The sequence below is a fragment of the Vanrija pseudolonga genome, chromosome 1 (genome assembly GCF_020906515.1).
Source record: "Vanrija pseudolonga chromosome 1, complete sequence".
Classification (NCBI taxonomy): domain Eukaryota; kingdom Fungi; phylum Basidiomycota; class Tremellomycetes; order Trichosporonales; family Trichosporonaceae; genus Vanrija; species Vanrija pseudolonga.
In genome coordinates this window covers 3,997,362-4,024,199 of record NC_085849.1, presented here as the reverse complement: position 1 = coordinate 4,024,199, position 26,838 = coordinate 3,997,362, and the positions used below count along the sequence as shown (strand labels likewise).

General features: G+C 62.4%; 8 protein-coding genes across 9 annotated transcripts; 4 read left to right on the top strand and 4 right to left on the bottom strand.

Annotated features, from left to right (window-relative positions):
- Nucleotides 1-1,315: 1,315 nt before the first annotated feature.
- LOC62_01G001495 (uncharacterized protein) lies at nucleotides 1,316-4,209 on the top strand. Its single transcript, XM_062767990.1, has 7 exons — nucleotides 1,316-1,894; nucleotides 1,976-2,178; nucleotides 2,220-2,369; nucleotides 2,480-2,711; nucleotides 2,752-3,175; nucleotides 3,214-3,373; nucleotides 3,421-4,209. Exons 1-7 carry the CDS (start codon nucleotides 1,374-1,376, stop codon nucleotides 3,768-3,770), a joined length of 2,040 nt encoding a protein of 679 aa, XP_062623974.1. The 5' UTR covers nucleotides 1,316-1,373; the 3' UTR covers nucleotides 3,771-4,209.
- Nucleotides 4,186-5,349, bottom strand: ubi::crp-6 (Ubiquitin-40S ribosomal protein S27a; the record flags this gene model as incomplete). Its single annotated transcript, XM_062767989.1, has 2 exons — nucleotides 4,186-4,486; nucleotides 5,346-5,349. 2 exons carry the CDS (start codon nucleotides 5,347-5,349, stop codon nucleotides 4,278-4,280), a joined length of 213 nt encoding a protein of 70 aa, XP_062623973.1. The 3' UTR covers nucleotides 4,186-4,277.
- A 381-nt stretch (nucleotides 5,350-5,730) lies between these two features.
- On the top strand, nucleotides 5,731-7,531 carry rnc1_3 (RNA-binding protein rnc1). The gene is made up of 4 exons (XM_062767988.1): nucleotides 5,731-5,976; nucleotides 6,062-6,923; nucleotides 6,983-7,161; nucleotides 7,211-7,531. Exons 1-4 carry the CDS (start codon nucleotides 5,964-5,966, stop codon nucleotides 7,243-7,245), a joined length of 1,089 nt encoding a protein of 362 aa, XP_062623972.1. The 5' UTR covers nucleotides 5,731-5,963; the 3' UTR covers nucleotides 7,246-7,531.
- A 413-nt stretch (nucleotides 7,532-7,944) lies between these two features.
- bzw1a (Basic leucine zipper and W2 domain-containing protein 1-A) lies at nucleotides 7,945-9,961 on the top strand. Its single transcript, XM_062767987.1, has 3 exons — nucleotides 7,945-8,145; nucleotides 8,195-8,937; nucleotides 9,190-9,961. The coding sequence occupies exons 1-3, from the start codon at nucleotides 8,016-8,018 to the stop codon at nucleotides 9,610-9,612; spliced, it is 1,296 nt and encodes a 431-aa protein (XP_062623971.1). The 5' UTR covers nucleotides 7,945-8,015; the 3' UTR covers nucleotides 9,613-9,961.
- Nucleotides 9,962-10,123: 162 nt separating this feature from the next.
- On the bottom strand, nucleotides 10,124-12,214 carry MP_1 (Chitin deacetylase). 2 transcript variants are annotated; one of them, XM_062767985.1, is made up of 5 exons: nucleotides 12,104-12,214; nucleotides 11,786-12,053; nucleotides 11,449-11,693; nucleotides 11,201-11,387; nucleotides 10,124-11,112 (listed from the first exon to the last, which is right to left on the bottom strand). In XM_062767985.1, the coding sequence occupies exons 2-5, from the start codon at nucleotides 11,913-11,915 to the stop codon at nucleotides 10,412-10,414; spliced, it is 1,263 nt and encodes a 420-aa protein (XP_062623969.1). In that variant the 5' UTR covers nucleotides 11,916-12,053; nucleotides 12,104-12,214; the 3' UTR covers nucleotides 10,124-10,411. The 2 variants fall into 2 exon arrangements, with proteins under 2 accessions (XP_062623969.1, XP_062623970.1); XM_062767986.1 differs by having other exon boundaries at nucleotides 11,786-12,214.
- Nucleotides 12,215-16,292: 4,078 nt separating this feature from the next.
- Nucleotides 16,293-20,995, top strand: mcs4_1 (Response regulator mcs4; the record flags this gene model as incomplete). The annotated part of the gene is made up of 4 exons (XM_062767984.1): nucleotides 16,293-16,375; nucleotides 16,474-17,269; nucleotides 17,307-17,702; nucleotides 17,741-20,995. The coding sequence occupies 4 exons, from the start codon at nucleotides 16,293-16,295 to the stop codon at nucleotides 20,993-20,995; spliced, it is 4,530 nt and encodes a 1,509-aa protein (XP_062623968.1).
- Nucleotides 20,996-21,176: 181 nt separating this feature from the next.
- On the bottom strand, nucleotides 21,177-24,988 carry SET1 (Histone-lysine N-methyltransferase, H3 lysine-4 specific; the record flags this gene model as incomplete). The annotated part of the gene is made up of 4 exons (XM_062767983.1): nucleotides 21,177-21,272; nucleotides 21,307-23,700; nucleotides 23,738-24,033; nucleotides 24,664-24,988. 4 exons carry the CDS (start codon nucleotides 24,986-24,988, stop codon nucleotides 21,177-21,179), a joined length of 3,111 nt encoding a protein of 1,036 aa, XP_062623967.1.
- A 626-nt stretch (nucleotides 24,989-25,614) lies between these two features.
- Nucleotides 25,615-26,814, bottom strand: LOC62_01G001488 (uncharacterized protein; the record flags this gene model as incomplete). The annotated part of the gene is made up of 6 exons (XM_062767982.1): nucleotides 25,615-25,817; nucleotides 25,855-25,990; nucleotides 26,028-26,177; nucleotides 26,378-26,617; nucleotides 26,669-26,736; nucleotides 26,808-26,814. 6 exons carry the CDS (start codon nucleotides 26,812-26,814, stop codon nucleotides 25,615-25,617), a joined length of 804 nt encoding a protein of 267 aa, XP_062623966.1.
- Nucleotides 26,815-26,838: the final 24 nt, after the last annotated feature.

Below are 26,838 nucleotides of genomic sequence, written 5' to 3'. Positions count from 1 at the left end.
CCCGGCCACCTACCCACACACACACACCCATACATGGCGACCCTCGAAACTGACTTGGCTGGCTGCTCGTCGTAGTCGTCGCGGCGCGCCTCGCCAGCGGCGCGACGGGCGGCGCGTCGCAAAACGAACTACCCTGGCCAATGGCCCTGCCCTGGTCCCTGAAATCACTCACAGGCGAGCAGTGGCAGCCTCCCACTTCCCACCACACATCATTCTTTCGCACCAGCACATACCTCAGGATACATGCATTAAGTGAGGAGAGCGAGCAGGCGGGCAGGTGCGAGCGAGCGAGCGAGCAAGCAAGCCAGAGCGAGCAAGCGCCGCCGCGCAGACCCCGTCGGTCGATCAGCCAGGTTCGGGCCCACGGATGGCGCCGCCAGTGACGCCAAAGTTGCGTGTCGGTCACGCAGATGGCCAGGCAATGGATGGCAGGGGGGCTTGCTTGGCTTCATCAGGCGGTGTCGCTCGTGGGAGCCTGTGCTCGCAGCTCGCCGCAGCGCGCCGCAGCGACCGCCTGACTCGACTCTCCTTGTTCGTATGCGACGGATGCGAGCAGCCTCCTGCAGCCTGCAGCCACCAGCCACCAGCCACCAGCCCACCAGCCAGCAGCAACAGTGCAGTGATTGGCGACAAGATCCAGCGTATCCGGACCTGCCGATGGCTGTGAGAATGGGCGCGTGTCTGACTTGCTCGGCGCCCGCAGGCCGCAAACGCGGATAAGTAAGTTGCGCGCGCGCGCGTGTGCACGCGCCTGCTCGCGCGCGGGCCTGTGACGCTGCACCTGCGTAGCATGCACGCCTTGTTGCTCGGCTGTGCTGCCAACTGGGCCCCCACCAAAGATCGTCAATGATGAGGCTCTTTCTTCTTGCCTTGCCCGACTAGCAGCACCGCACCACCACAGTGCCCGTTTTCATTGGGCCCGGCCTTGTTTAATATATCGTTCAGAGCCAGCCTCGCCAATGTCCGATCACGAGAGTGGTTATCATTGTTGTGTCACGACCTCCTCATGCCCGTCTACTGTTAGCCCATGACCGCCCCATGTCTTTTGCCCGGGACAGCGGTGGTGCAGCTGGTGCAGCTAGTGGCGTCGCCTTTTTAGCTCATCCCAGTCGTCTTCTCGTCACCCACGACGCGTCGTGTTTGATGCCCGACCAGGCTAAAGTGCAGTCTGGAGCCCGTGATACCGCCAAAACAAAATGACACGTTATAAAATTCCAGATTATTGGGGCAAAATCCGGCCTGCTATAGTTGCCGACGATGACGGGTTTAGTGGAATATAGGGCGCCTGGCTGCCTGGGATGGGAGCACCACACAACTACAACCGTGTACCCACGACGGCAAACCGACATCCAAGACTGCAACAACCCACGGCCATGTCGGCGTCAGCACCACAAGTGGGCGAGGACCCAGAAGCCGCAATCCTACAAGACCTCGGCGTCGACACTGAAGTGCCCCCTCTCGACCCCATCTTGACCCAAAGTCCAACCACCAACGGTTCAATCATGACGTTACCACCGGCTGGAGTCGCCGCCGCCGCTGCCGCCCGAGCGCCACTCAATGGCGAGTCCGACTCGTCCGAGGAGCAGCCGTCCAACGACTCGTCCCCGCCCTCCGAGACCGAGTCGGCGGGCTCGACAGACGACTCGGCGTCGCGCCCGCCCATCCTCCGCCGCACGCAGTCGTCCATCATCAACGGGCACGGTACCAGGAGCCACAACAGCACCAAGCACCTCCGTTTCACCGCCGCCTCCCTGTCCATGACCAACCAGACTTCCGAGGTCATCTTCCCCGGCGGAGACGGCACGATCGAGCGCCGCCTGAGGAGAAAGCGTGGCGTCCGCACCCGCACAGAGTACTACATCAGCGAGCCGGGCACTCCCAACCTCTCGGAAACGTGAGTGAGGCGGAGGCGTGACTGTGGCGGCTGTTCGGGAAATGCAGGTGACAGTGGCTGAATGAAACTCAACAACCACAGTGCCGACCAGATCCGTCGTACGCTCTCGTTTGCGTCTATTGACTCGCTCGTCCTCCTCTCCAACGATGCGGAAGAGCGCCAGCGTGTCCTCGCCGCGGCGGCGCAGGCCGGCCGCGATCTCGTGTGGCGCGCAAAGGACGAGAAGACGCTCTACCCTCCTGATCCCGAACGTGCCGTCGTGCTCGCCGCGAGGCGTGGTCTCCGTGAGTGCTACCACACCGAGCGTGCGCCTGACAATCCCCAGGCTCGTTCATCCTCGCGTACAGCGTGCGTGTAGGCTTCAACATCGTACTGCTGCTCTTCCGCGTCCTGCGGAAACGGCCGCAGCTGCGGTTCCAGATGATCGTTCGCGCGCTCTTTGGGGAGGAATCTTTCCGCTTCGGCGGCATGATCGGTGCGTAGGCCCCGCCCCCGTGGTGTTGCCGGCGGCGCGGTGACTCCCACCACGTTGTCTGGCTGCGCCCGGACATCCCCACGAGTTTTGGTCGCTGACGAGCCGCCCAGGCGCATTCACCTTCCTCAACACACTGACGCTCCACCTCCTCCGCCTCGCTCCGCCTCTGTCCTATATTCGCCGGCGGATTCGTGCTGGCCTCTTCCGGCGCACGACGTTTGGACCTCCCGAGCGCGAGGGAAGCGAGGGCGAGCACCGCTGGCATGCGGCTGTGGCCGGCGCTGTCGGCAGCATGGGCATGTTGATCGAGTCGGCCGAGCGCAGGCGTGGCGTCGTGCAGCAGTGAGTGATAAGTCATCCGAGAAACGCCTCTCACGCCCAGGATGTTTGTCCGTGGCCTCCAGGGCTCGTTCAACCAGTACGCGCCCAAGCTCGGGATCAAGATCCCGAACGGAGACGTGCTCCTCTTCGGCCTCTGCTGCGGGCAGATCATGTTCGCCTTCCTGCTCGCGCCCGAGACTATCCCCAGAGAGTACAACAACTGGATCCAAGGCGTGTCGTTCGTGCCAAAGTTTGCCGTCAAGGGCAACCTCCAGGCGATTCGCAACGACAAGGTCGACCCGTCCATCATCCAGCAGGCGCTTGACTACAAGCACCTCACGCCTCACAACAGGACCGAACTCACGACCATGATGACCAACGCCCAGAACGACGTTGCTGCGGGCTTCTTCATCCCGTGTGCCATGCTCCACCCGTGGGTCGACAGCTGTGTCGTGTGCAACTTCCAGCGCTTCTTCCAGGTCTTCGTGAGTACCATCTCGTCGTGGCAGGAACTAACGCCCAGCGCCAAATGTTGCCAGTGTACTCGGCGTTGCATATCATCCCGATGCTGGTGCTCCGCCGGCACCAGGTCTTCAACCACCCACTCAAGATGTTCGCCAAGGCCGGCTGGGGCATTACCCGCAGTTGTTCCTTCCTCGGCTTCTTCGTTGTCATTTACCAAAGTAGGTCAAGCTCAAAGATTCCCGAAGTCATCGAGCTCACCCCTCAGTCCTGTTCTGCAGTCGCACCAACGCGCTGGAAGCCAACATCTCGCCCATCCTCCGCGCACTCCTCGAGCGCAAGGAGACGATGTGGGCCATTGGCTTCTCGACCTGCCTCTCGCTCTTTGCCGAGGAGAAGAGGCGGCGCGCCGAGCTGGCAATGTACTGTCTGCCCAAGGCGCTCGAGTCGGCGTGGTTTACGGCGCGCAAGCGCTCGTGGGTGCCCATCGTGCCGTTCGGCGAGGCGCTCCTCGGCGCGGCTGGCATGGCCATGGTCATGGACGCGTACAAGCACAAGCCGAGCGCGCTCTCGGGCGTCGTTAGCAGGCTCATGTACCAGCTCGTCGGCCCCGTGTAGGCAGCCTTGAGCATGGGTGTCGAGTGTAAGCCATAGATTAGAGTGTCATCTTCAGGCGGGCCAGTAGGCGAGGAGTAGAGCTGCCGCGGAGGGGCGGCGAACGTGTAGCCAGTATAGACTAGTTGTTCCTCACTCATAAACGTTAAATGGAGATTGTAATGTGGAGCGGGTTGGGTTGGGTGGGCTGGCAGTGAGGAGGGCTGAAGTGCATGAGGGCACGAGCCAACCGCGCTCGAATGAGCGCGACTGAGGTTCGTTGCCACACTCATGCTTGGCAGCGCGACTTGCGCAAGCGTCATACGCGTATGCGCCCTCGCATCGAGGAGCAGACGACGGGAGCAGGTTGAGTGAGTGAGATGATCAGCGCGACACGTCGGCTTAGCAATCTCGGTGCAACTGTCGGGCAGCAACGACATTGAATGGACACAGACGAATGCATGGCTAGACTAGAAGACTAGCAACACCTCGCCGGTCACGACTGGTCGAAGCGGGGAGGAAGCGACACGCTTAGGCAGCGGTGGGCTTGGTTCCGGGCTCGAACGAGTAGGTGAGACCGCAGCGGCCGCAGGTCTGGCGGTCCTTGTGCCAGGCCATGAAGACACCAGCGCCGCAGGTGGGCTGGGGGCACTCGCGGCGGAGGCGCTGGATCTTGCCGTCCGAGCCAACCTTGTAGTACTTGAGGATGGCCATCTTGACCTTTTTGCGCTTGTGCTTGACTGGGCGGGGGTGTCAGCTCGACTCGAGTGTGGTCCCACAACCACGTCAACTCACTCTTCTTGGGGGTGGTGTACTGCTTCTTTTTGCGCTTCTTGGCCATACCACCACGAAGGCGGAGGACAAGGTGGAGGGTCGACTCCTTCTGGATGTTGTAGTCCGAAAGGGTGCGGCCGTCCTCGAGCTGCTTGCCGGCGAAGATCAGGCGCTGCTGGTCGGGGGGGATGCCCTCCTTGTCCTGGATCTTGGACTTGACATTGTCGATCGTGTCCGACGACTCGACCTCGAGGGTGATGGTCTTGCCCGTGAGGGTCTTGACCTGTCGCGGGGGTCAGCTGTGTTGTGGGGGGGAGGGGGGGAGCAGGCCAGTCGACTTACGAAGATCTGCATGTTGGCTCAGTAACTAGCCAAAGAATGGGTCCTCGTTGATGAGCTGAAGAAGAAGAAACTGGATCCTTGGGCGGCGAAAAGGTCGAGCAGGGTGCAGGGAGGGTGTCGCTGGACCTGCCTAGCAGTTTTTGCTCCCGTTTTTGGCGGAAGCAAATTTGATTTTACACGTGTCATTGTGGGCGATCTACACCTGTATCACGCATCTCACCGAGACAGGCGGGTTACATCATTGCCTGACCTGCAGCCTCCAGACGACTGGCTGGCTGCGAGGTACAAACACACCCGCTCTGGTGGTAACAACTGCCTGCTACCTGCCCGCATGCATAAGGTGTGACCCACAACCACGACGGCCCAACAATGCATCGTGACGCCGCCATCACCACCAGACCGTAGAGCAAACACACACACCGACTGCCACAATGCAGCATCATCATGCATCATCACTGCCCATTCCATTGTCACGATTCTCACCCATTCCAGCATTCCTTCCGGTGGCCGACTTGCTCTTTCCTGCTGCTTTGGCATTAGCCCGCGTACTCACAGAGATAATAATTACCTTTATTGGCCTTTATGAGCGGGATCAAAATCCGGCGTCGTCGTTGCGTTGCCACCCACGCGCGCGCACATTGCCTGCAAAGGAAGCATGCGTGCAGAGCGGCTGGCAGTAGAGCACAGTGGCAGGCAGGCTGGCGGGGCACTGCAGCCGCCTCACCCGCCGCCCCTCACGCGCCGCCTCGCCTGCAATGTCATCCCCCTCTCCACCACCATCTCAATCTACTCTCTCTCTCTCCATCCTCACCCTCCATCCTCCCAAACCACCCCTCCCCCCCCCGCCTCTCTCTCTCTCTCTCTCACCTCCGCCTCCTCCCGCCCCCTCCCCCTTCCTCCCTTCCCTCCCCCTTCCTTTCTTTCGCCGCCGCCGTCGCCGCCGCCCAGCCAGCAGCTGCGCCCTTCAACCCCGCCGCGCTCTTCCTTCCCTCCCTGCCAGAACCTCCCCCCATCTGGCTTTCATCGATCTGCACACCCCGCAGGTCTGCATCCATCCTTCATCTTTACCCCCTCCTCATCCCTCTCTGATCCTCTGACAACATGGCCGACACCGGTAAGTTTTTTGGCATGCGCGCGCCGCGCGGCGCGTTGCCGCCGGCACGCACGCGTCGTCGACCTTTTGCTGACGCCACACCAAGAGCACAAGTCGGACACGGCCCAGGAACCCCAGACCCCCATCGGCGGTGTCCCCGAGGAGCTCACCCTCCGCGCCCTCGTCTCTACAAAGGAGGCCGGCATCATCATTGGCAAGGGCGGCGCGACCATTGCCAATGTACGCCAGGTCGCCAGCTGCAAGGCCGGCGTGTCAAAGGTCGTCCCCGGCGTCCAGGACCGTGTCCTGAGCGTCAGCGGTGACCCCGACGCCATCGCCGCCGCCTACTCGGAGGTTGCGCGTCTGCTCCTCGAGACGCCCCTCTCCGACTCGTCTCTTCCCCCGCCCCCTGTTGCCGCGTTCACCTCGATCCGCCTGCTCATCAGCCACAACCTGATGGGCACGGTCATTGGCCGTGCTGGCGTCAAGATTAAGCAGATCCAGGACATGTCGGGCGCCCGCATGGTCGCCTCAAAGGAGATGCTCCCCCAGTCGACTGAGCGTGTCGTCGAGGTGCAGGGCGCCCAGGAGGCCATCAAGACTGCCATTTTCGAGATTGCCAAGTGCCTCCTCGAGGACTGGGAGCGCAACACTGGCACCGTCCAGTACCACCCTGGTGCCGCTGGTGACGCTGGCGTTCTTGCCGGCGGCCTTGGTGCGCAGACCGTCACTGGCCCTACTGGTGGCATTCGTCGCACGTCGATGGGCGCGTTTGGCGCCCCTGCGTTTGATCGTCGCGCCTCGCGTGGCTCGGTCTCGACCGGCACTCCGGCCCCCAACGCCGCTGCTGCTGCCGCTGCCTCTGCTGAGCGTCACGCGTCCGAGGCTCCCCAGTCCCCGACGGGCGGCGACGCCAACCTCCGCACCCAAAACATCTCCATCCCCAGCGATATGGTCGGCTGCATCATGTGAGTTGTGATCGTGTGACAAGCGCGTCCGAGCAAAATTTGTGGCTGACACGCCATAGCGGCCGTGGTGGTTCCAAGATTACCGAGATCCGTCGCCTCTCGGGCTCGCGCATCTCGATTGCCAAGGTCCCGCACGACGAGACGGGCGAGCGCATGTTCACCATTGTCGGCACCCCCGAGTCGACCGAGCGCGCCCTCATGCTTCTCTACTCGCAGCTCGAGTCTGAGAAGGACCGTCGTGAGTGTGGCGTGTTGCGAGGAGTCGTGCCCAGGCTAACAAGACTCAGGCGTCGGTGGCGGCAACCCCGTCGAGCCGGCCTAGGTTGATAAACGGAGCCACGGCGCTCGTCGCGTCGAACAGGTAGACTGGCATGTGGATATCAATATCATCGTCATCATTTGGAAGCCACAGTTATCAGACTCTTCACCTCTTCCCGTGTCCCATAGCCCTCTCTCCTATCCAGCCTCTCAACAACCAACCCACACTCCCCCAACCCCTCTCCGTGCTCTCACTCTCCCGTCCTTCTTCACCCAACGCCATCTCGGTCGAGGGCAAAAGCGAAATCTACGTGGCCATTCGTAGTGGATGTATGGCAGTCTGAAGTGTACTGTGTGGTGGGGCAAGGCGTGACTGCGAAGGGTGATGGGAGTGAAGTTCGAGTGAAAGCAAAACAAAGCCGCTTAGAGCCTTGGTGACCGAGGGCAGTCAGTGACAAGGGGCAACCGTTGGTCAGATTTCCTATTCTGCACCAATGTGACTGTTACATCGCGCTGATCGCATGCATCGCCTTGTTTCTTGGCCACACCCCGCGTATCATCACAATCGATGCATACCGCAAGCAGCAGGCAGAACGAGTGGGAACTGCTTCCCCATGGCCACCACTTGTGCCACGGCGCCACATGCCGGCGCTACAGTTTTCCGCTCGCGTGGTCTCCACCGTGTGCTGCTGGATTCTGCTCGCCGCCACCGCGCTCACTGACAATGTCGACATGAAGTCGTCTCGATCAACCCCTCCTTACTCGCTCAACCACCACTCCGTTGCATAGACACACCACTCACCGCCCACACACCACACCCGCGCGACCCATTGCATGTCCCACACGCCCACGACCCAGTCCAACACCAATGCCAGCGGTGCAGCGGCCAAGCCGACCCTAACGGGTGTGCGCATCCGGCAGCGCAAGGGCCAGGCCAAGGCGACTGCCAAGTTTGAGCCTGAGAGTGAGTTGTCGCTGGGCACTGGTGACATTGAGCTGACACATGTGAATAGCCTTCCGCGACAGCCTGCTCCTCCACCTCGCGCTCGTCGCGACCCCGCCGACGACCAACGACCTCGTCGCCAAGCTCGTCCAGGCGGGCACGACGCTCGAGTACCTCAAGTACAGTGAGCAGCTGTTCGAGCTGCTCTTTGTCGGCGGCCTCCTGCAGCCCGGCGGCGCCTACCTCGACGACAAGCGCTCGCCGTTCTACATTCTCCAGCCGGCCGGCGGCGAGCTCGGCGACTGGCCCCCCGTCAAGGGCATTGTCGAGACGCTCCAGCGCGTCATCCAGCGCTACCGCTACCTGCAGCGCCCGCTCGAGGAGTCGTTCCTCCCCGACCTGCTGGGCTACCTCGCCAAGTGGGACGCCGAGCAGCGCGCCAAGCTCGCCGAGGCGATCGCTATTCTGGTTATCGAGCTCCAGATCGCGCCCAAGGCGCTCACCTCGCTCGCAAAGGACCATGTAGTCAAGGACCAGGTCGGCCTCGACTTCCTCACAAAGTTCTTCCGCGTCTACCTCGCCCGCCAGAGCATCGACCATCTCGCCGCCACCATCCGCCGCTCGGGCCTGCGCGACATCCTCACCGTATTCCCCATGCAGATCCGCGACCGCGCCCACCTCGACGCCCACTTCAAGAAGGAGGGCCTCCCCCAGATCATCGACTGGTACGCCAAGGTCGCCCTCAGCGAGATCAAGGAGGAGACCATTACCGCCGTCTCGAGGATGATCAACGACGAGGACTCGAACCAGCAGGTGAGTGGAGGCGAGGCGCCGTGCAAAGCCCGGTGCCGAGAAGTGGAGGAGCAGAATCAATCTGGCAATGTCCGGTGCCGAATGGAACCACCTGGGCCGCGGCCCTTGGAAGCCAAGCGCAGAAGCGCCGTCGCGTGGTTTCCAAAGGCGGTTCACCGCGGCCCGCACCGGTTCACCGGCATACCGGCTGCTGTTGCTCGCCCCCATCCCACCCTCACCCCCATGCCGAGCCACAACTGACACTCCCTCCAGATCGTCGAGCACCTCAAGGCCCAGCAGGTCGAGCGCCCCGCTCCCGAGGCCGACCTCTCCGAGTGGATCTTCCTCGGCTGGATGAAGGCGTTTGACTGGACGGCGCGTGCCGACCAGCTCGACGCCAACGTCGTCGCCTTTGTCAACCGCCTCGCGCCGACCCTTGAGCCCTTCTGCAACGGCGCCAAGGCCGAGGTCGGCATCATCAACGCCGTCCAGGTCTTCTGCTACCAGGACACGCGTATCCTCAAGGCCTTCCCCCAGATCCTCAAGGTCCTCTACAACACGGACATTGTCTCGGACCAGGCCATCATCTACTGGCACCAGAAGGGCGCCAAGCCCCAGGGCAAGCAGCACTTCCTCAAGGTCACGCAGGCGCTCGTCGACTTCCTCGAGGAGGAGAGCGACGACGACGAAGAGTAATTTGTACTAGTCTCAGTCTCTCTCGGTGTCGGATCTAGCTAGGCCTACTACCCCTCGTCCTACTTTACCCACCAAAACGCAGCGACAGAGCTCCCCCACCTGAACCCGCCACTGTCCGCGCGCCGCGTAGGACTCTTGGCTCCATCAATCCCCCCAGTGTCGCCGCAGTGTGATGCTGTATATATGCATTGGCTTTGCATCGATCAGGCGTGGGTGTGCAGCGTGGCGCAGTGGTGCAAGGCAGTGCTGGGGGCACAAGCCGAGCTGCCGCTTCGGGGAGCAGGCGCGTATTGACACAAACGCACGCCCACCAGGCGCGCGCGTATTGACGACATAAACGCACGCCCACAACAGTCGGAGCTTAAGCTGGCTGTGAAGCCACTTGTGCAACTGTGGATGAATTAGATAAGGAACCGACCGTGCAAAGCAGGTGGCGCGGCAAGCCGACAACGCCACGTCTTCAACATCTGCTACCAAACCCCGGCGCCCAGCCACTCTGTCCCAAACCAACCCAACAATGAACGTGAATGGCATGGTCTATCAATGAGCGTCGAGTTACGAGTTACGTGCCTCTGAGGGCATTATGCATGACTATATACAGTGGCTGGCCTAGGCCCGTCTACATTTATTGAAGCCTGGCAAAGTCCGCGGTTTTCGTGTAGGGGGTGGTATGTAACATGGCGTGAGGGTGAGGGGGTGGGAGTGTTATCCCGGGGCGTGATTGCGGTGCAATGGTAGTTTTCACACGCATTGTCCAAAGAACCCAAAGTCCGTAGTGAACGAGTGGGGGTCGCGTTGCTTAGAAAGCAAAGGCGAGGAGGGCGGCGGCAGCGGCCACAAGGGCGCCGACACCGGGAACAAAAACGCTCGAAGCAGCGCTCTGCTTGTTGTTCTGAGCGTTGCCAGTCTTGGCGCTGCTCTCGGCGGACGAGACGCCAGAGGCGCCGGCAGACGAGCCAGCACCCGAGCCCGAGGCAGAAGGAGCGGCCGAGGTCGAGGTAGCAGGGCGAGCGGCAGTGACGGCGAGGTTGGTGTTGACCTGGCCACCGACGGAGAGGGTGGCAAAGAGGTCGCCAGTGTTGCCGATGGCGTTCTGGTACCAGTCGAGGCCGTAAGCGTCAGGGACCGAGCTGACCGCCCAGTTCTGGGCAGCAAACTTGGGGTACTCGGCCATGAAGACCTGGACGGTGGCGTTGTTGATCTCGTGCTCGAGGGCAAGAATACCGGGGCTACGAGGGCCGTTGAGCCAGCCGTCGAGAACACCCTTAACCGAGTCAACAGTGTAAGCCGAGTCGGAGCCAATCTTCCAGTCGTTGGTGTCGCGGTTCCAGAGAACGGTCTCGAGGCCAAAGACACCCTTGGCGATGGTGCGGACACGGTTGTCAACGTCACCGTAGGGAGGGCGCCAGTAGGCAGGGATGCGGCCGCCGGTAAGGTCGGCAATAGCCTGCATGGTCCAACCAAGCTCGCCAAGAACCTGCTCGTTGGAGAGCGAGGTGGCTGCGGAGGATGTTAGCGGCGTGTTTGGTGTGTGAGGGATTGGCAGTCAGGGTCTGCGGGCAAAATAAGCCGAAAGTGCCACACTCACTGTAGTGGTGGGACCAGGTGTGGACAGCAATGTGACCGCCCTGGGCGAAGGCCTGCTGGGCGACAGTGGGGGAGCCGACAATGTTACCGCCAATCATGAAGTGGGTGGCGTGGCTGGAGATGTTGTTGCCCTGGAGGAAGCCGTAGAGGGTCTGCGAGGCATCGCCGGGGCCGTCGTCGAAGGTGAGCTAAAGGAGGTCCGAGTCAGTTTGGCTCCAGGCACTAAGGTTCCCAGCTCGGGCGACTTACGACAAAGGTGTTGTTGGGGGCATTGAAGAAGTCGGTTGGGGTGTGGCAACCGGCGGTGAACGAGCACACGTCGGGGCTCATGCCGCCCTGGTTAACACCGGGGTACGAAATGGAGCAGCAGCCGTTGAGGGTAGCGACGGGGTTGTTTGGAGGAAGCTGGATCGACTTGAGCTTGTCGAGCCATGCCTGGGGGATCCAAGTGCCGTTGGGAGGGTTGCCCTGCGGAGGGTAGTGGGTCGCAAAGTCTGGTGGGGGGAGGTGTGGTCAGCTCGGGGCTTATCGCCGGCGGGAGCCGTCGGGTGGTGCGAAGGGGGAGGGGGGCGGGGAGTCAACTCACCAGGCGAGGCCGGGTTGGGGGGGCCGTTCTGGCGCTTGAAGAGCGCAGCGACGGGAGAGTCTGCCGGCTGCATCCAAGGAGCGGCAGCGGCGAGGGGGAGAGCAACGAGGGCGGCGGTGGCGGCGATCATTGCTAGAAGAGGGGTAGAGAGGGGAAGGTGGTTTGGTATAGGAGGAGGAAGGGAAGAGTGGGGTTGGGGGGGATTTCAGTAGGAGAGCTGAAGTCTGACAAGTGTCGAGAATTTAAACTGCTATGGAAAGAGAAGCAGCTGGGGGGCCAAGGGGGGTGAGAAGAGACCCAGAGTGTGGTGTTGCGCACGGAAAGTGTCTGCGGCGGCGGCGGAGACGGCGGCGACGGCGAGTGAAAGGACGAAAGACTTGAGAGGTGAGAGAGAGTGACGGGGGGAAGGGAGAGGGGACGGTGGGAGGGGGGGTCAATGTGTGGTTTAAGATGCAAACAAGCTTCTGTGTGGGTGTATGGCTGTGTGCCCCTTTCTGCTATGGACGCCCGTCTTGCAGGGTTCAATGCCGGATGATGAGGTTATGGGTCAGTGCCTGCGATCCTGTCCTAGAGACGAGTGACGAGCAGCCTTTGTTGCCCGCACAGAGAGGCCACTGAGACGGAGAGACTCCTGGTACCACTGGTCGGATGTTGACAAGGTGACCGACTGGCTGAATCTGCTGGCTGGCTGGTTGGCTGAGCCAAAGGCTGAAGCCGATGTACGACACAGGGTCTTGCCATTTCGGGGTGTCGCAAAGGACGAGCGCCCTGACGAGAGGCAGAGAGAGTGCGTAAGACGGCAAGCCGCCCCAGCGGGCAGCAGGCAGGCAGGCGACCACTCGGGCGACATGGCGTCGCCTTGGCCCCCACGCCCTAACGCCCTGCTGTCTCCCGTCCCTGATGCCCATCTCGTCCATAACACGCACCCAGGGCGTTTGTAATGGGATTTGAGTGTGATTAGCTCAGGTTTGACTAAGGATCCACCTCATCATCATAAACACCCAAGCACGTCTCAGAGCTATTTTCACTCATCCGCAGGCAGCTTGGCAGGAGAGCAGCCGGCACGCAGCCTCGGCAACAATACGGACCCAAACAAGATACGTAGGCAATCCCGTCCCCTCCCAGCAAAGCGCTACTGCCTGCACCACTACTAGCAATGGGCCATCAGGCGCGCCGCGCTCCGCTCAGTTTACGACGGTGTGTGCAATGGCGATGCAGCGGTGCGAGAGATGGGTGTTTGGCGCAGTGAGAGCCGCCCACAAGGCGCAAGACGAGAGACTGCGAAAAAAAGCACAAGCACAGGCTCTGACCGACTTGGCCGGCTTCACACGGAGCAGAGGCTGGCACAACACAAAGGCTTGGCTTGGCTGGCTGGCTGGCTGTTGTCGCACGCACGCAATTCACCGCCCAGTCACTCCATCACTACTGCAGCCAGCCCACTGACGCACCGACGACCTTGCCTTCTTTCCTTGAATACACTCGTCGGCGACTACGACGAGCGTGCACGCCTCACCAACTGTATTTCCAGCCTTACGCACATGCACTAGCTAGTCTATCCTACGACCACCGACCAGGCGCCCGCCCGATCGCCCACGACAGAAGCCAACAAAGTTTTGGTGCTCATGTCGGGGAAGTTTGTGGTGCAGGGAAGGCCCGTGGGTGCATGACGGGCAGATCTCCGCAAGGGTGGGGTAGGTAGCAGGTGCTGGCTGCTGTCCTTGGAGTGACGTGCGACCGAGCAAGTCCCGCAGGCCCGCAGGATCCATATGCTCGAGTACGACTTGCTGCTGCCCGTTTGTAAAACCTTGTTTGTGAGTGGTGCACGCGCAGGCAGAGAGACGCGCGGCGCGTCAGAGACAAGTGCGCCAACAGGCCAACAGGTGTTAGGTCGGCCAAATGCGAGACGCCATAGGAACCGAGAATAGGGGCGGGCCAACGAGGGCCAGGGGGGGGGGGGCCAACAAGGCGGCGGCACAACGCCCAAGGCGCAGGTTGCCTTGCAGACCAACTTCTGAAACACCTGTAGAAGCAAACCCATCAGGCGGCAGCTGCACGCTAACCCTCACCAAATGATCGCCCGCAAGGCCTCAAACCCTTCATACCGATCAGCGAGCGAGCGACAGAACAAGCCAGTAAACACATGCACCGCAGCATATCAAGTACCACTAGGGGTGCAAGGTGCAAGGGAGCGTGGAGCGGCAAACACGGCGGACAACGGGCCGGCTTCACCGGACTCAGAGGCGTTACTAGCAAACAGCAAGCACTCAGCCAGCGGCGAATAGCAGACAAGCAGCAGCCAAGCCAACCAAGCGGCAGCCAGCGGCGGTCAGTGTCCTGCGGTGTAGCCCGCAGGTGTATCGGTTCCTCCGAGCACCAACCGCAGGAACGAACGCGGTGTGGCGGCGCGAGCGGGCGGAGTCCTGCGCAGCAGGCCTACTTGCCCGCCCGCTGCGCTGGCAAAGCAGGCGCGTTCGCGGCATTGGCGGGGGTGCTGGCGTCAGTTGGTTTGGCGGGCGGTGGCGCAGCCGCCCACTGGCCACTGGCTGGCTGGCTTGGGGCGAGCACGCGCCACCGCCCACCACCACCGGCTTCGTTCGCCATTGTTGCGCGCGGCCAGCGAGCCAGCCATGTTTGTTGTTGTGCAGGTAGGTTGCTCCCTTCCAGCCATTCGTGGCGACGGCAGCGGCAGCGGCAGCAGCGGCGAGCCGCGGCCGAGAGGAGGCACGAGCGCAGAGTGGGGGCAGGCAGCTTATCTCGTATCTTGGCAGAAACGAACGTACGCATGACCATCTATGCCCACCGAAGCTCGAGCGCAGCAGCAGAGCCCAGCAGAGCACAGCGACCGTCGCTTTGTTTACGTCGGTAATGCCACGACAGCGGCGGTACCTTTTGTTTGCCGCTGCACGACGGCCGTCGGACGGGGCTGCGGTGTTTCAGACTGCCTCGAGGCCGAGCGTCGGGGCCGGCGGGCCGCGGCGATGCATGCACGCTTAGGCACAGAGCACCGACGTACACACTCCGCTGCACCGGCTCGCTCGCTCTCCACTGGAGTCTGTCTCGAGGCACAGTGAACATGGCGCCGACATTGCGCCAAGCCGCCGGCGGCATCGCACGGAGCTGTGGTCGAGCCGAACGTGGCGTGCTTGGCCTCTTGGCCGGTGGCAGACAGGTCGCAGCTACCTCAATTGCGGCGCACAGTGCACGGCCCGCCAGCCGATGCGCGAGCGATGCGTGCGGGGCCGGCCGTTATCAGGCCGTTACCGGAGCGACGACGTGCGGAGAGGTTGCGCCGACCAAAAGCCGAGCGAGGACAACAAGCAGCCATGCAGCCTCGTGGTGGCCGAGACTACGCAGTCGCGCAGGTACCAGCCCCGCGTGTCCGCGCCTCCGCGCTCCGTCTCCGCGCGCCGCTCACGAACGAACCTGCTCGAACACGGCGCCGACGGTGCTGACAATCACGGCCCACGTACTGCGCCGCGCCGCGCCGCGCCGAGATGAAGGGTGCCAAGAGCGAAAACGAGTTGGAAAAATGAGGGGCCGGCCCTGAGAACAGGCGCCACAATCAGTCATCAGCAAGTCGTAGTGAGGGCCACGGCCATGGACGACAAGTACTTGTGCATGGCAGGTGGCCGTCTCGCATCGCTCGCTCGCTGGGGTGCCGAGCCGACACATGGCATGCTTGGCAACGCGCTAGCTCTCGCTTCAGCCAGAGCGACAGAGCGACGCAGCATGCACTGACTGACTGCTCCGACATTGCGCCGACGGGACCGAGGGGCCAGCGGTCGCCGTCTCGCCTCGCCCGTCAAACGCCTAGCGTCTGCCCACGTTGGCCCTCCCCGCGCTCGGCGGTGAGTCGGCGTGCCGCTCATGCGCGTGCACCCGACCGATGCTCGCAGCAGGCTATACTTTGTGGCTGTAGCTTAGTGTACTTGGGGATTAGGCGAGGTCGAGTTGGCGACAAGACGACCGGGGTATGCATGCCAGTGGACGGCAGTGGAGGTGGGTGTGGGGTGGGCAAAGTGGAGGGAGGGAGCAAGAGGCCTTTTGAAATCTTGCCGAGGCGCAAGTAGTAGCACATGGGTTGCTAGCAGTGGTTAGTCGACTCGCCCGCCCGCGGTACCGCCGCCGCCGCACGCCGTGCTAGTAGTGGAATCAATTCGTATCAAGACTCGGATCTCGACTACTTACTAGGACCGAGTCTACGCAATCGACCACCACCTGCAACAACTACCACCACCACTACCTCGTACCCCATTCCATCGCACTCACTCACACACACACTCCGTCGCCACCAGTATCGAGCCCATCACTGGCCAACAGCCCATGCAGCACACGCCCCCCAGCAGCGACTGGCAGTCGGCGCCGCCCCTATAACCCTCACTCGACGACAACAACAACGCGCGGAGCGGCGACTTGGACGGCTGACTGTGCGCCTCGGCCCTACGCGCAGCACACCCACACACACACCTTACCCCCACATCCCACCTCTTCACACGCACCCCACACCATGGTTCATTACCATTGTGGCCCCATCCCGCGTCACGAAGTGCCCCCGACGACGGACGCGCAATGGGAGCGCGCACTGCAGTTGTGAGTTTATTGTGGAGCCGCCGCGCTCAACTTTTACCACCCCCGGGCCTCGGCTTTCCGTCGGACCCTTGTCGCCACCTGATGACTGACACACGTAGCTATGGAGTCGACCGCCCGCGGTATTATCACCACCACTCGGCGACGTTTGATACGGCGTCGGTGGGCCCCGAGCCCGTGAGCCCCAAGACGACGACGGCAGAGGGCGCCGAGGACGAGTTTGAGGAGCCCGAGGTGCTCGAGTGCGAGGCACCGCCCCCGTCGCGTCCGCTCATCCACCAAGAGAGCCTGCACAACGATCCCCTCCCTCCGCCCGCGTTCCATCTCTACGATGGCGATGGGTCGGACAACCGCTCGGCCGACTGGCGCCAGCGCATGAATCGCCATTTCAGCTGGAGTGACGACGTCCGCGTCCTCGGCGGTACGGCTGCCGACGGGGAGACGACGCCGGTGACATCCCGCCCGCGGACGCCACAGACCTGGGCGTGGCCACCCGCCCCGCGCCCGGACGCGGCGGATATCGCTGGCGACGACGACCCGGACCAGGGCGACGACGACGAACCGACGCCGTGGGCCGCCGTCGACCTGAGCGTGCCCGCTGGCCACCCATCCTTTAACGTGCCCCATCGCACGTTTGATCGCCAGTACCAGATCATCGACAGTGTCGGCCTGCCTCGGTACTGCAAGTCGGGCAACTGGGACAAGCAGTGCATAGACTCTGAGCGACACCGTATTCGCGACCACTACGAGCACCACGGTTGGCTGCCAGCTCCCGTGGCCAGCATGCCCACCAGATTGCGTCGCTCCCACGCCGTCCGCCGCCTCGGCCTCAGCGACGAAGATGACAACGTCGAGCGATACGCCGTTATGGCAAAGTACAGCGAGCTGGCTAAATTGGTGGGTACGGGAAATGGCATTGGCGCTGACGCTCCAGGTCTTTAATGTCGAAAGCGTTGTCGTTTCCATCTTCCGAGGCGAGGAGGAGGTCGTGTTCAGGTCGGAAACAACCAACTCGGGCGAGAAGCCAATGGTGTTGCCCAGCACTGAGGGGTTCTTGGGCCATGTCGTCCTGCACCCCGAGGAGCAGGTAACCGTGGTGGCGGATCTCACAAAGGACTGGCGCTACAAGCGCAATCCTTCTTTGGTTGGCAAGACGCACAGGTTCCTTGCAGCTGCACCATTGCGCTACCACCGCCCCGGCGGCGCCGACGCCGTCGACTTCGGCATGCTATGTGTGTTTGACGACAAGCCGCGCGACGAGTTCAGCACGCGCGAGCAGGGCATCCTACTCCGACTCGCCAACATGCTCGTGTTCCAGATGGCTACCTTGGTGCGTGTTTCACCATGGATCTTGGCTGACAAATCCAGCAATCAGAGATCATGGCCAAGCGCTCCAGCGGAATGTACGAGGCTAGCATCAACTTCCTCCGCCGTTCGCTCGTGCCCGACCACCTCAAACCGAGCGGCCAGCAGGAGAAGCAGCCTCACCCCCACCTCGAGCGCTCGCCATCAGACATCGCCAGGGATAAGAAAAAGTTGGCAGAAAAGGAGAAGAAGAGAACGGCCAAGAACCACCACAGGACAAGTATCCACTCGACCCATTCTCACAGGCCACGGCTACACCATCGAGCCCAGTCGCACCACGTCACGGCCCATCACTCGCCATTACATGGGCAAGGAGGATCGCCATCCGGCTCAGGTTCCTCGACACCAGTGATATCGCCCACGCCACCGGCCGCACCCATCACAAAGTCGAGCCCCAGCGACACCAGGAGCGCCAAGCGGAAGGATGTCGTGGCCGAGACTGCCATGTTCAACGACGCGGCGACGACGCTTCGTGGCATTCTCCAGGCGGACGCAGTGACCATCCTCGACATGCACGACCATCAGCTGTTCATTCGCAAGTCTGGTTCGCGCCACAGTGCGCCTCACCAGCGCCAGACAAAGGAGGCCATTATCGGCGACTTTTTGCAAGGCAAGGAGTGGCCGTCGAACGTGGAACCAGTGGTCAACTACGTGCCGAGGTCCTCGTCCCGAGGACTGCATGTCCTCGGCAAAAGCGAGACTCCAGGGTTCGAGTGCGACTTTACGGCGACCACAGCACCCCAGACCATTTCAAAGTTTGTCAAGACGTACCTCATGACCCGCCACTTCTGGTGGGACCGCGAGGATGAGAACGACGAGCTTGCCAAGGAAGTCATGATGCTTATGCCCGGCAAGAGCCAGACGGTGCTCGCCACCGTATTCATGGGCTTTGACGGTACGCTGCGCTATGCCACGTTTGCGTCGTGGGCGCGGGCGCCAACGGCGTTTGACGACACAAGTCGCCTGGCCCTGCCATTCGTCTGGATCGTGGGCGCCACGCTCATATCGGCGCTCGCCCTGCGGAGGGTTCGAACAATTGAGCAGAGCCAGATCTCATACTCGAACCTGCAGGCACACGAGCTACGGACGCCACTACACCAGATTCTGGCGATAACCCAGCTACTGCGTTCCTCAATGTCGGATCTGGCCGAGGCGCCAAGCGTTGCGCCCATCGACCCGAATGCAGGAAGCTTGACTACCCTTCAGCAGATCCGCGACCTGCTACCATTCCTTGACGCCATCGACACCTCGGGCAAGACACTACACGGTATCGTGGACAACATCCTGTCGTTCCTCGACCTCAAGGCCAAGGACACGCGATTCGAGAGCTCTCATTCGCCGTCCGCGGGCTTGCTCACCAGCCCGTCCGGCGCACCACAGCCCCTCAGCACAATGTTCGAAGAAATCATTACCGAGGTGTACAACGAGGACCGACGCGGCCGCCGGGCATCAGGTCAGCAGGTTGGACACATTGAAACTGTTTTCGAAATCATCCCCGACCGCCTGGGTGAGCTCGTCACCGAGGACAGTGCCGGCGCATTGCGCAAGGCGCTCAGCAAGATCCTCTCCAACGCCTACCGCTATATCGAGAGCGAGGGCTGCGTCCAGATTTACGTCGATGACGTCAAGGGCTTCTTGCCGCCCGAGGGCTGCGAGGATCTCGCGACGACGCGCCGCGTGGCTATCACTGTGGTCGACAATGGTCGTGGCATGGCCGCAGAGTTTATTCGCGAGAAGCTCGGCGAGCCTTGGGCAAAGGAGGACCTGTACGCCACCGGCTCGGGCCTGTCAGTGCACCTCGCCTACCGTATCGTCGACCTCATGGGCGGCCAGATGGAGATCACGTCGGCCTCTGGGCACGGCTGTACCGTGTCGATCGAGGTGCCGCTCCCCGGCGTCATCATGGGCCCAGACACGCCCAGCATGGAGAGTGCACTTGCCGCCGAGGGGTCCGTCGAGTCGCCTGGCCTCCTCTCTCAACCACCAGCACCGACGCGCAAGATTGCGCTGGTTGGGTTCGACAAGCTGAGCGCCCACGCCAAGTGCTCATACGACAAGCTGGGCGAGTCGCTCGAGCGAAGCTACAAGAAACTCGGGTGTGCCATCGTGCCGGTGGAGGAGGCGGACGTTGTGATTGCCGACGGCGCGTATGAGGACGACCCAGAGGGCGCCGCGTTCCTCAAGGCGCTCAAGGCGCCAGAGCTCACCGTCTTCATCTCCGAGGACAACGAGCAGTCTGTCGCAAGGCCGAAAGCCGAGCGCACTGCGAATGGTACTGTCGTGCGCCGCCTTCTCAAGCCCATCACCCTCGCACTCATCAAGGAGACTCTCAAGGGCGTTCAGCCCAACTCCATTCCCGTGACGCCGCTCGATGACGCGGCCGTCGCCCGCCTCAAGCCACACTTTGACAGTGCGGCGCTCGCCAAACCTGCGTCTTGTGCCATCCTGAGCAAGTTCACGTCCTTCAGCTGGAAGCCCAAGGGTGTTTGTGTCGAGGAGGCCGTCGCGTCGCTCTGCCTCGGCGACTACTTCTCTTCGCGCCAGCGAGTCACACGCGCGCCGTCTAACGGCTCGAGCGTGGCAGGCTCCACGTCGACCGACCACGTTCCCGACTCGCCGCTACTTGGCACGTCGGCATCGCACTCGTCGCCGGTCACCACACCCTCAGAGGACGCGTACGAGCACCACACGGACACGAACCTCACCACGCCGTCCCTAGGCCCGGGGAGCACCACGCACAGCGAGGTGCTCGAGACGCCGCTCGCTCCGCCCGTCCTCCCGCCGCCGCCGGTCAAGGTGCTGGTGGTCGAGGACAATGTCATCAACCGCAAGATCCTCGTCAAGATTCTGTCGGCCAAGCTGCCACTGCTTGAGATCATCGAGGCAGAGGATGGCCAGGCGGCCGTGGACAAGTTCAAGGAGTTCACGTCGCCCGCCATTGTGCTCCTCGACATCAACATGCCCCGCATGGACGGATACGCCGCCGCGACAGAAATGCGACTTATCGAGAAGCGTCGCGCGGTTGTCAACGGCAAACTCGGCGCGCTGGGCATCAACGACGGCGACAGTGGGGCAGCGACGCCCGCCATCCGCTCCAAGATCATCGCGGTCACTGCGCTCGCCAGCGACGACGAGCGCCGCCGCGGCCTCGTCGAGTGCCAGATGGACCAGTGGCTCACAAAGCCCTGCCCCAAGGCGACGCTCCAGGGAGTCGTGATGGAGGCTCGGCAAGAGCTGCTCAATCTCCTCGCGGCATAAAATCTACTTGTACAATAAAACACACACGTCTCCGTACTATATATTCTTTCGGTCTTCTTTGGGTCTTTTCGTGCGGACAGAGCCTGTATGCATGATGGTGGTAAAACATGTGTGTTACAGTGCGGTACAGGGTCCATGCTGCTGTGGTGTGATCGTCATAATACCCTCCCACTCTCTCCTTCTAGTTGAGCCAGCCGCGGCACGTCTCGGCACCACACAAACAGACGACGCGGAGCGCGGGGTCCGACTCGAGCGGGAACTTGTAGTCGTACAGGATCTGTTGTCAGCCATGCTCTCTTTACTCAACTCACCTCCTCGCCCGGGTGCAGCGTCCGCTTGGCAAAGATGCCAATCTTGGACTGGCCGTTGATGCTGATAATCTTGGCGTTCGCGCTGGGGTCGCACGAGTGGTTGATGAGGCGCGAGACAGAGCCTGTGAACGTCGCGTCGCACACCACGTCGCCGTCGATGCGGAAGAGGTACGACGAGCCGATGCCTTGCTTGAGGTACCGCATCTCGCGGATATCGGCGACCGACGAGCGGCACAGCTCGCCAACGTACTCGCACACCATTTCGCCGGCCTGGATCGTCTCCATCGCGTACAGACCGTATCCCTCGATGGCGGAGCGCGCGAATCGCAGCTGCTTCTTCCTCGAACGGAGCTGGTTGAACGCGAACAAGTCGGTCTCGGTGGCAGCTGCCCCGCCTGCGCCGGCCGCACCACCAGCGGCCTTTCGGTGGCCCTCCATGTCCTGCGCTTGTCGTCGCGAGGTGATACGCGCTGTGCGGCCCGTCGCCTGCTGTGCCTCCTGCTTGGCGTCGGCCGTCGCGCGGTTTCGCTGAGGGAGGTAGGCTGACTTGCTAATTGGCGCGATCTTCTTCCAGCCCTCTGCGCGCCACGCGCCGGCGGTGTGGAAGAGCGGGTGCCCCTCGTCAAGCTCGGGCTCGCCGTCGGACAGCTCTGGTTCGTCGTCGCCTGCGGCGAGCGCCTGGCTCAACCAGTACGCGTCCTCGTCGTCGGCAATCGCGCCAGACGCGACCAGGTCGTCGACGGCCGTCTTGGGCGGCTTCTTCGGGGCCTTGGGCTTCGCCACGGGGAGCTTGATTTCGGCCACGGCAGCATCGGGCGTGATATCCACCGACACTGTCGCTTCCTCGAGTTTGACCTTCTTGGCCTTGGTGGGCTTGTCGGCCGCCTTGGAGGGCCGCTTCTTGCCTTTTGGTGCAGGAGGCTCTGGCTCCGTCTTGTCGACGGCCATGGGCTCCGCCTTGGCAGTCGCTTTCTCCTTGGCAGGTGAGACGGGAGCCAGCTTGCCAGGCTTAGTCACAATAGCCTCGTCTTCCGACTCGCTTTCTTGAATGACCTTCTTGCCAGAGTGCGTAGCCGGCCGCTCCGCCTCGCTGTCGCTGGAGGAGTACGATATCGACCTGCGTCGGCGCGACTTGGCGTGCATGTCGCGCTTGGGGCTGGTCGGCACGCGAGGCTTGGACGGCGCTGGCGCCGGCGCAGCGGCCGGCCGCTTCTTCGTAATCGTCAAGAAGCGCCAGCCACCCTTTTCCGGCGCAACAGCGACCGCAGCCTCACCGTTGGCCTTTGCAGCAGGCGTCTTCACCACCAGGCCAACGCGGTGCCCTTGGACGGCAGTCTTGTCGAGCACTCTCTGTGCGCGGTACGCCGCCTGGTCGTCGCTGAAGAGGACATACCAACCGACGTGGTTGTGCAACACGGCCTCGGGCTTGAACGCACGGAAGTGGTCCTTGACGTGCTCTTCGCGTGCCTGGCCGTACGGCAGCGACTTGGTGTCGATGAAGACATAGGCTTTGCCATTGTCTGCGAGCGCCGTCTTGACCTTCTCGACCGCGGCCTCCTCGGCTTCCTTGCGATCGACGGCAGCGCGCGCTTGCCCGCGAGCTGGGCGTGTCGGCGACGGTGAGCGAGTTCCTGATCCACGGCGGCGGAATCCTGGCCGCTCGTCGTCGTCGCTGTCAGACGAGTAGGACGATACGGAGCGCGACCGGCTCGTCTGCGGCGAGTAGAGATCACCTCGCCGTTGTAATGGCGGAGCGCGGAAGTCGCGGGAGAAGTCCTGCATGGGCTGCATGGGGCGGTAAGACGAGCCGCCAGGAGCCATGGGCGGGTAGGCTCTCGACGGTAACGAGCGGCTGAGCGATGCGTAGTTTCGGCCAAACTCGAACTTGGGCAGCGGACGAGGCGGAGGCGGGCGAGCTCCAAAGCGCGGCGGCTCCGGCTTCGGGGGCTCCTTCGGTCCAGTAGGCGGTGCCGCGGGCGGTGCGGCCTTGGGTCCAGTTGGCGGCTGGACGACTGGCTTTGGCTTGGGCTTGTATCGTCGGTCCATCTCCTCCTTGACCGCCTTCTCAGTCCGCAAGCCACGCCCGTCGAACACAACCTTGATGCGCTCGTTGCCGCTTAAGCCGACGCGCTGGCCGTCGCAAATCTTGACGACATGCGCTGCGACGTCGTGCGCCGTGCCGGTGCGCCCCTGAACCGGGCCATCAAACTTGACCCAGCAGATACCGAGCTGCATGCCGGACTTGGTGTCCATCTTGGCGTCGATCTCCTTAATCCTGCCATGTGGGCGGAGGAATTTGGAGATCTGGTCGACCGTCGTGAGGGGGTTGAGGCCAGTGATGAGAACGGCACAAGGCGGGGGAGGCGGCTTTGGTCCAGCAGAGTTCTCGTCCCACTGCGACTGTCAGCGACCATCATGAACACGCACTCACCTCAAACGTGATCTCCTGCATTCCCCCAGACCGCTGCTTCATGTACCCTCGGCCACGCTCGCGCACCTCCTTGGGCACCTTGAGGCGTGGGTCGCGCACCTTGGCCTCGACGCCGTCCAACACGCCGTCAAACCTCTTGATGAGCGGCTTGCCCTTGCCGTGGATCAACGGGTCTTGGAGGATGAGGAAGTTTCCAATACCGGGTCGACGGCGCACGCTCGGCGGCGGAGGTCGTGGCGCCAGCTTGCTAGGTCCAGCTTCGCGCGGCTCACTGCGCGGCGAAAGCGGACGCGAGACTGGCGCCGATGCCGACGCCGACGCCGGCCTCGAGAACGCCGGCGGTGTTGGCGGAGGCGAGGAGGGCGGGGGCGGGGGAGGAGGCTGCGCTACCGGCTCGACTGGTGGCGGGGGTGGAGGCGGCGCGTCATCCTCGCGCGGCGGTGACGGAGGCCGGGCTTTACTTGTTGGTGAAGGGGGCGGCTCGTGCCGCCGATCACGCGGCCTCTCGCGTTCTCGCTCGCGACTGCGGCTCCTACTACGGCTCCGGCTCCGACTCCGCCCTCGACCGTGGCCGTTGGCTCGCCTGTCCCGCTCCGACCACTTGACCTTGTCCGGCGAGCGACCGCGCCGGTCACCGCCAGGGGTATATCTATCGCCTTGCCCTGGTCGCTCGCGGATGTTTCGGTAGTCGTCATCATGGCGGTATCGGTCTCGGTCGCGATCGCGATGGTCCCAGTCGCGATCCCGGTCTCGCCTGTAATCGTCCCGGTCGCGCGACCATGTCGGCGAGGGCGATCGGCGCCTTCGGCGCTCGGGCGACGGCGACCGGCGCCATGTGTCGCGCCGGTAGTCGCGGTCCCGGTCACGGTCGCGATCACGCTCATGATCACGGTCTCGTTCGCGCTCGCGATCACGGTCACGCTCACGGTCACGGTCGCGCTCGCGGTCGGGATCCCGCGACGGCCCCGCATGCGACCACGCCGAGCCGGGGCGCGGCGGGAGTGCGTGGGCTCCGCTGCTCGTGCCAGCGCTCTTTTTGGGCTCTGGCGCACGCGCGTCTAAACTTATTGGGAGGGGCAGAGGGGCAGGCTTTGCCGCGTCGAGCGCAATGACTGGGATGGCAAACGACACGGCTGGACGCGACGGGAGCGCGGCCTTGCCCTTTGGCGCGGCGCCATTCACGTTACCGTTGAGCTGGATGGATATGGGACCCGCAGACGCCGAAGCGTTCGGCGGGGTGGGGGCTGCCATATCGCCGCTTGCTTAGAAGTGTGCCATTGACGTTGTGGAGCGAGTAGGTCGGGGTTTGTTGTGTCGTCTGAGATGAAGGGGAAGGGGATGGGAGCAGGCGAAAGGCAAAGGGAGCTTTGGTGACTAGATGCTGGCTACGGCTACACGGTTTGGGGGGCGATGAGATTGTCTGGGTGCGTGTCTGTCTTGCGTATGTGTGTGTGTGTGTCTCGAGAGTGCGAGTCACTAAATGGATGTGAGTGCGAGTTGGAAAGCGACGAGGACAGGAGTTGTGAGCGAGCACGTCTAGATGACTGAAGGCGGCAAAGCGTCGTCAGGAACGCGACCCCGCCAGGGAACACCACACACCAAGCATGTGGCCCACAATAGGGTGGTGGCAAATATAATACAAGCTATTTAGGCGCACGGTGACTGACCCTCGCCCGGTCGACCCAGGCCTATTCACATCACTGGCGTCAAAGACTGACTATTTGCGGCACAAATGGTACACAGGCTACATCATCGACGACAACTACACGATTCTTTGTTTACTCTGCTTCTTGTGGTCCGACCCATTGTTGTCGACGCTACGTAAAACTCGCACGATCAATTGTCGCACACACGCACTATAAAAGGCCGGGCCAAGCTCAGTAGAACTTGGCCTTCTTGCGAACCTGTGACGACGCCACCGTGGATGCCGTCTCCTTGCGCCGCGCAGTCTCTTGCTCGTACAACGTCGTCTTGCGCTTGCGCTCGTCCAGAGTTGCCACGCTGATCCCCTTGAGCTGGTTGTGCGTTTCCGACGCCGCGTGGACATTACCCATCATCTTGGTGACAGCGTTGTCGAGACCTGCATACTCAGCGTTTGTCGCCAGACCCCAACTAACCGATGCGAAGCTCGGCGAGGTCGTCGATGGTATAAAATCGCTCATCCTTTGATACACGGTCGATGGTCTGCTTCCAGAGGGCTGCATGGTTGACGAACGGCGGAAGGGACTTGGAAAGCCTGCTGACAAAATGGCCCTGGGTTGTTAGTTGGTAACTCGGTTGACTATCGCACAGTTTTGACCGGGGGCTTGGGAGGAGGAGGGTTGGGGACCAGTGGAGTCTTCGAGAGTCCGATTCCAGCTAGGGGGCTGGAGGCGCGGATGTCGTCAAACGTCTCCACTCGGGAGGCGTCGTTGTCTACGGACTTCCTCTTGGATTGATTCTGTGGCAGCGAGGAGCCACTGCCGGGGGCGTTCTGTGGCTGGCGGTCGTTCGGGGTAGTTGAACGAGGGCGATCGGGCTGATGGGTTGAGGGGACGCTTGGGAACGGATGCTGGCGGATGCGATTCTGGATACTCTCCTCGATTTGCTACCCCGAGGCGTCAACTGGCGAGGAAAACTCTGAAGCACACGGTGACTCACCTTCCTCGAGGTTTCCTTCTGGAGAAGGCGACTGGGCACATCAATGGGCACAGTTGGACCGCTTTCGATCTGGCGAGGCACGCTGGTGGGGCGGTACTTCCCCGAGTCACCCGAAGCCTTGGGGAAGGACAGTGGTTTGATTTGGGTAGTGGTCGTGGGTGGGGGGCGGGCGGGCCAGAACCCACGGCCACCAGGGTTGCGACCACCGGTCTGGATGGGCTCGACGTGAGCTCCGTGAGGCTGTCAAACATGAGCAAATGCTGGCCTCTGGAGGAAGGAAGATGGACGAACCTCAGCAAAGGAAGAGAAGTTGGCCGAGGGAAACTCGAAGATGCGCTGACGCGTCGGAGAGCCGGGGTCTTGAGAGGGAGCACCGACTCGCCCGACGGCCGGGGAGTACACCACTGTGGTAGTCGAAGAAAGGACTAACGGGGCATGTGGGTTTGAGTTGAGACGTGCCG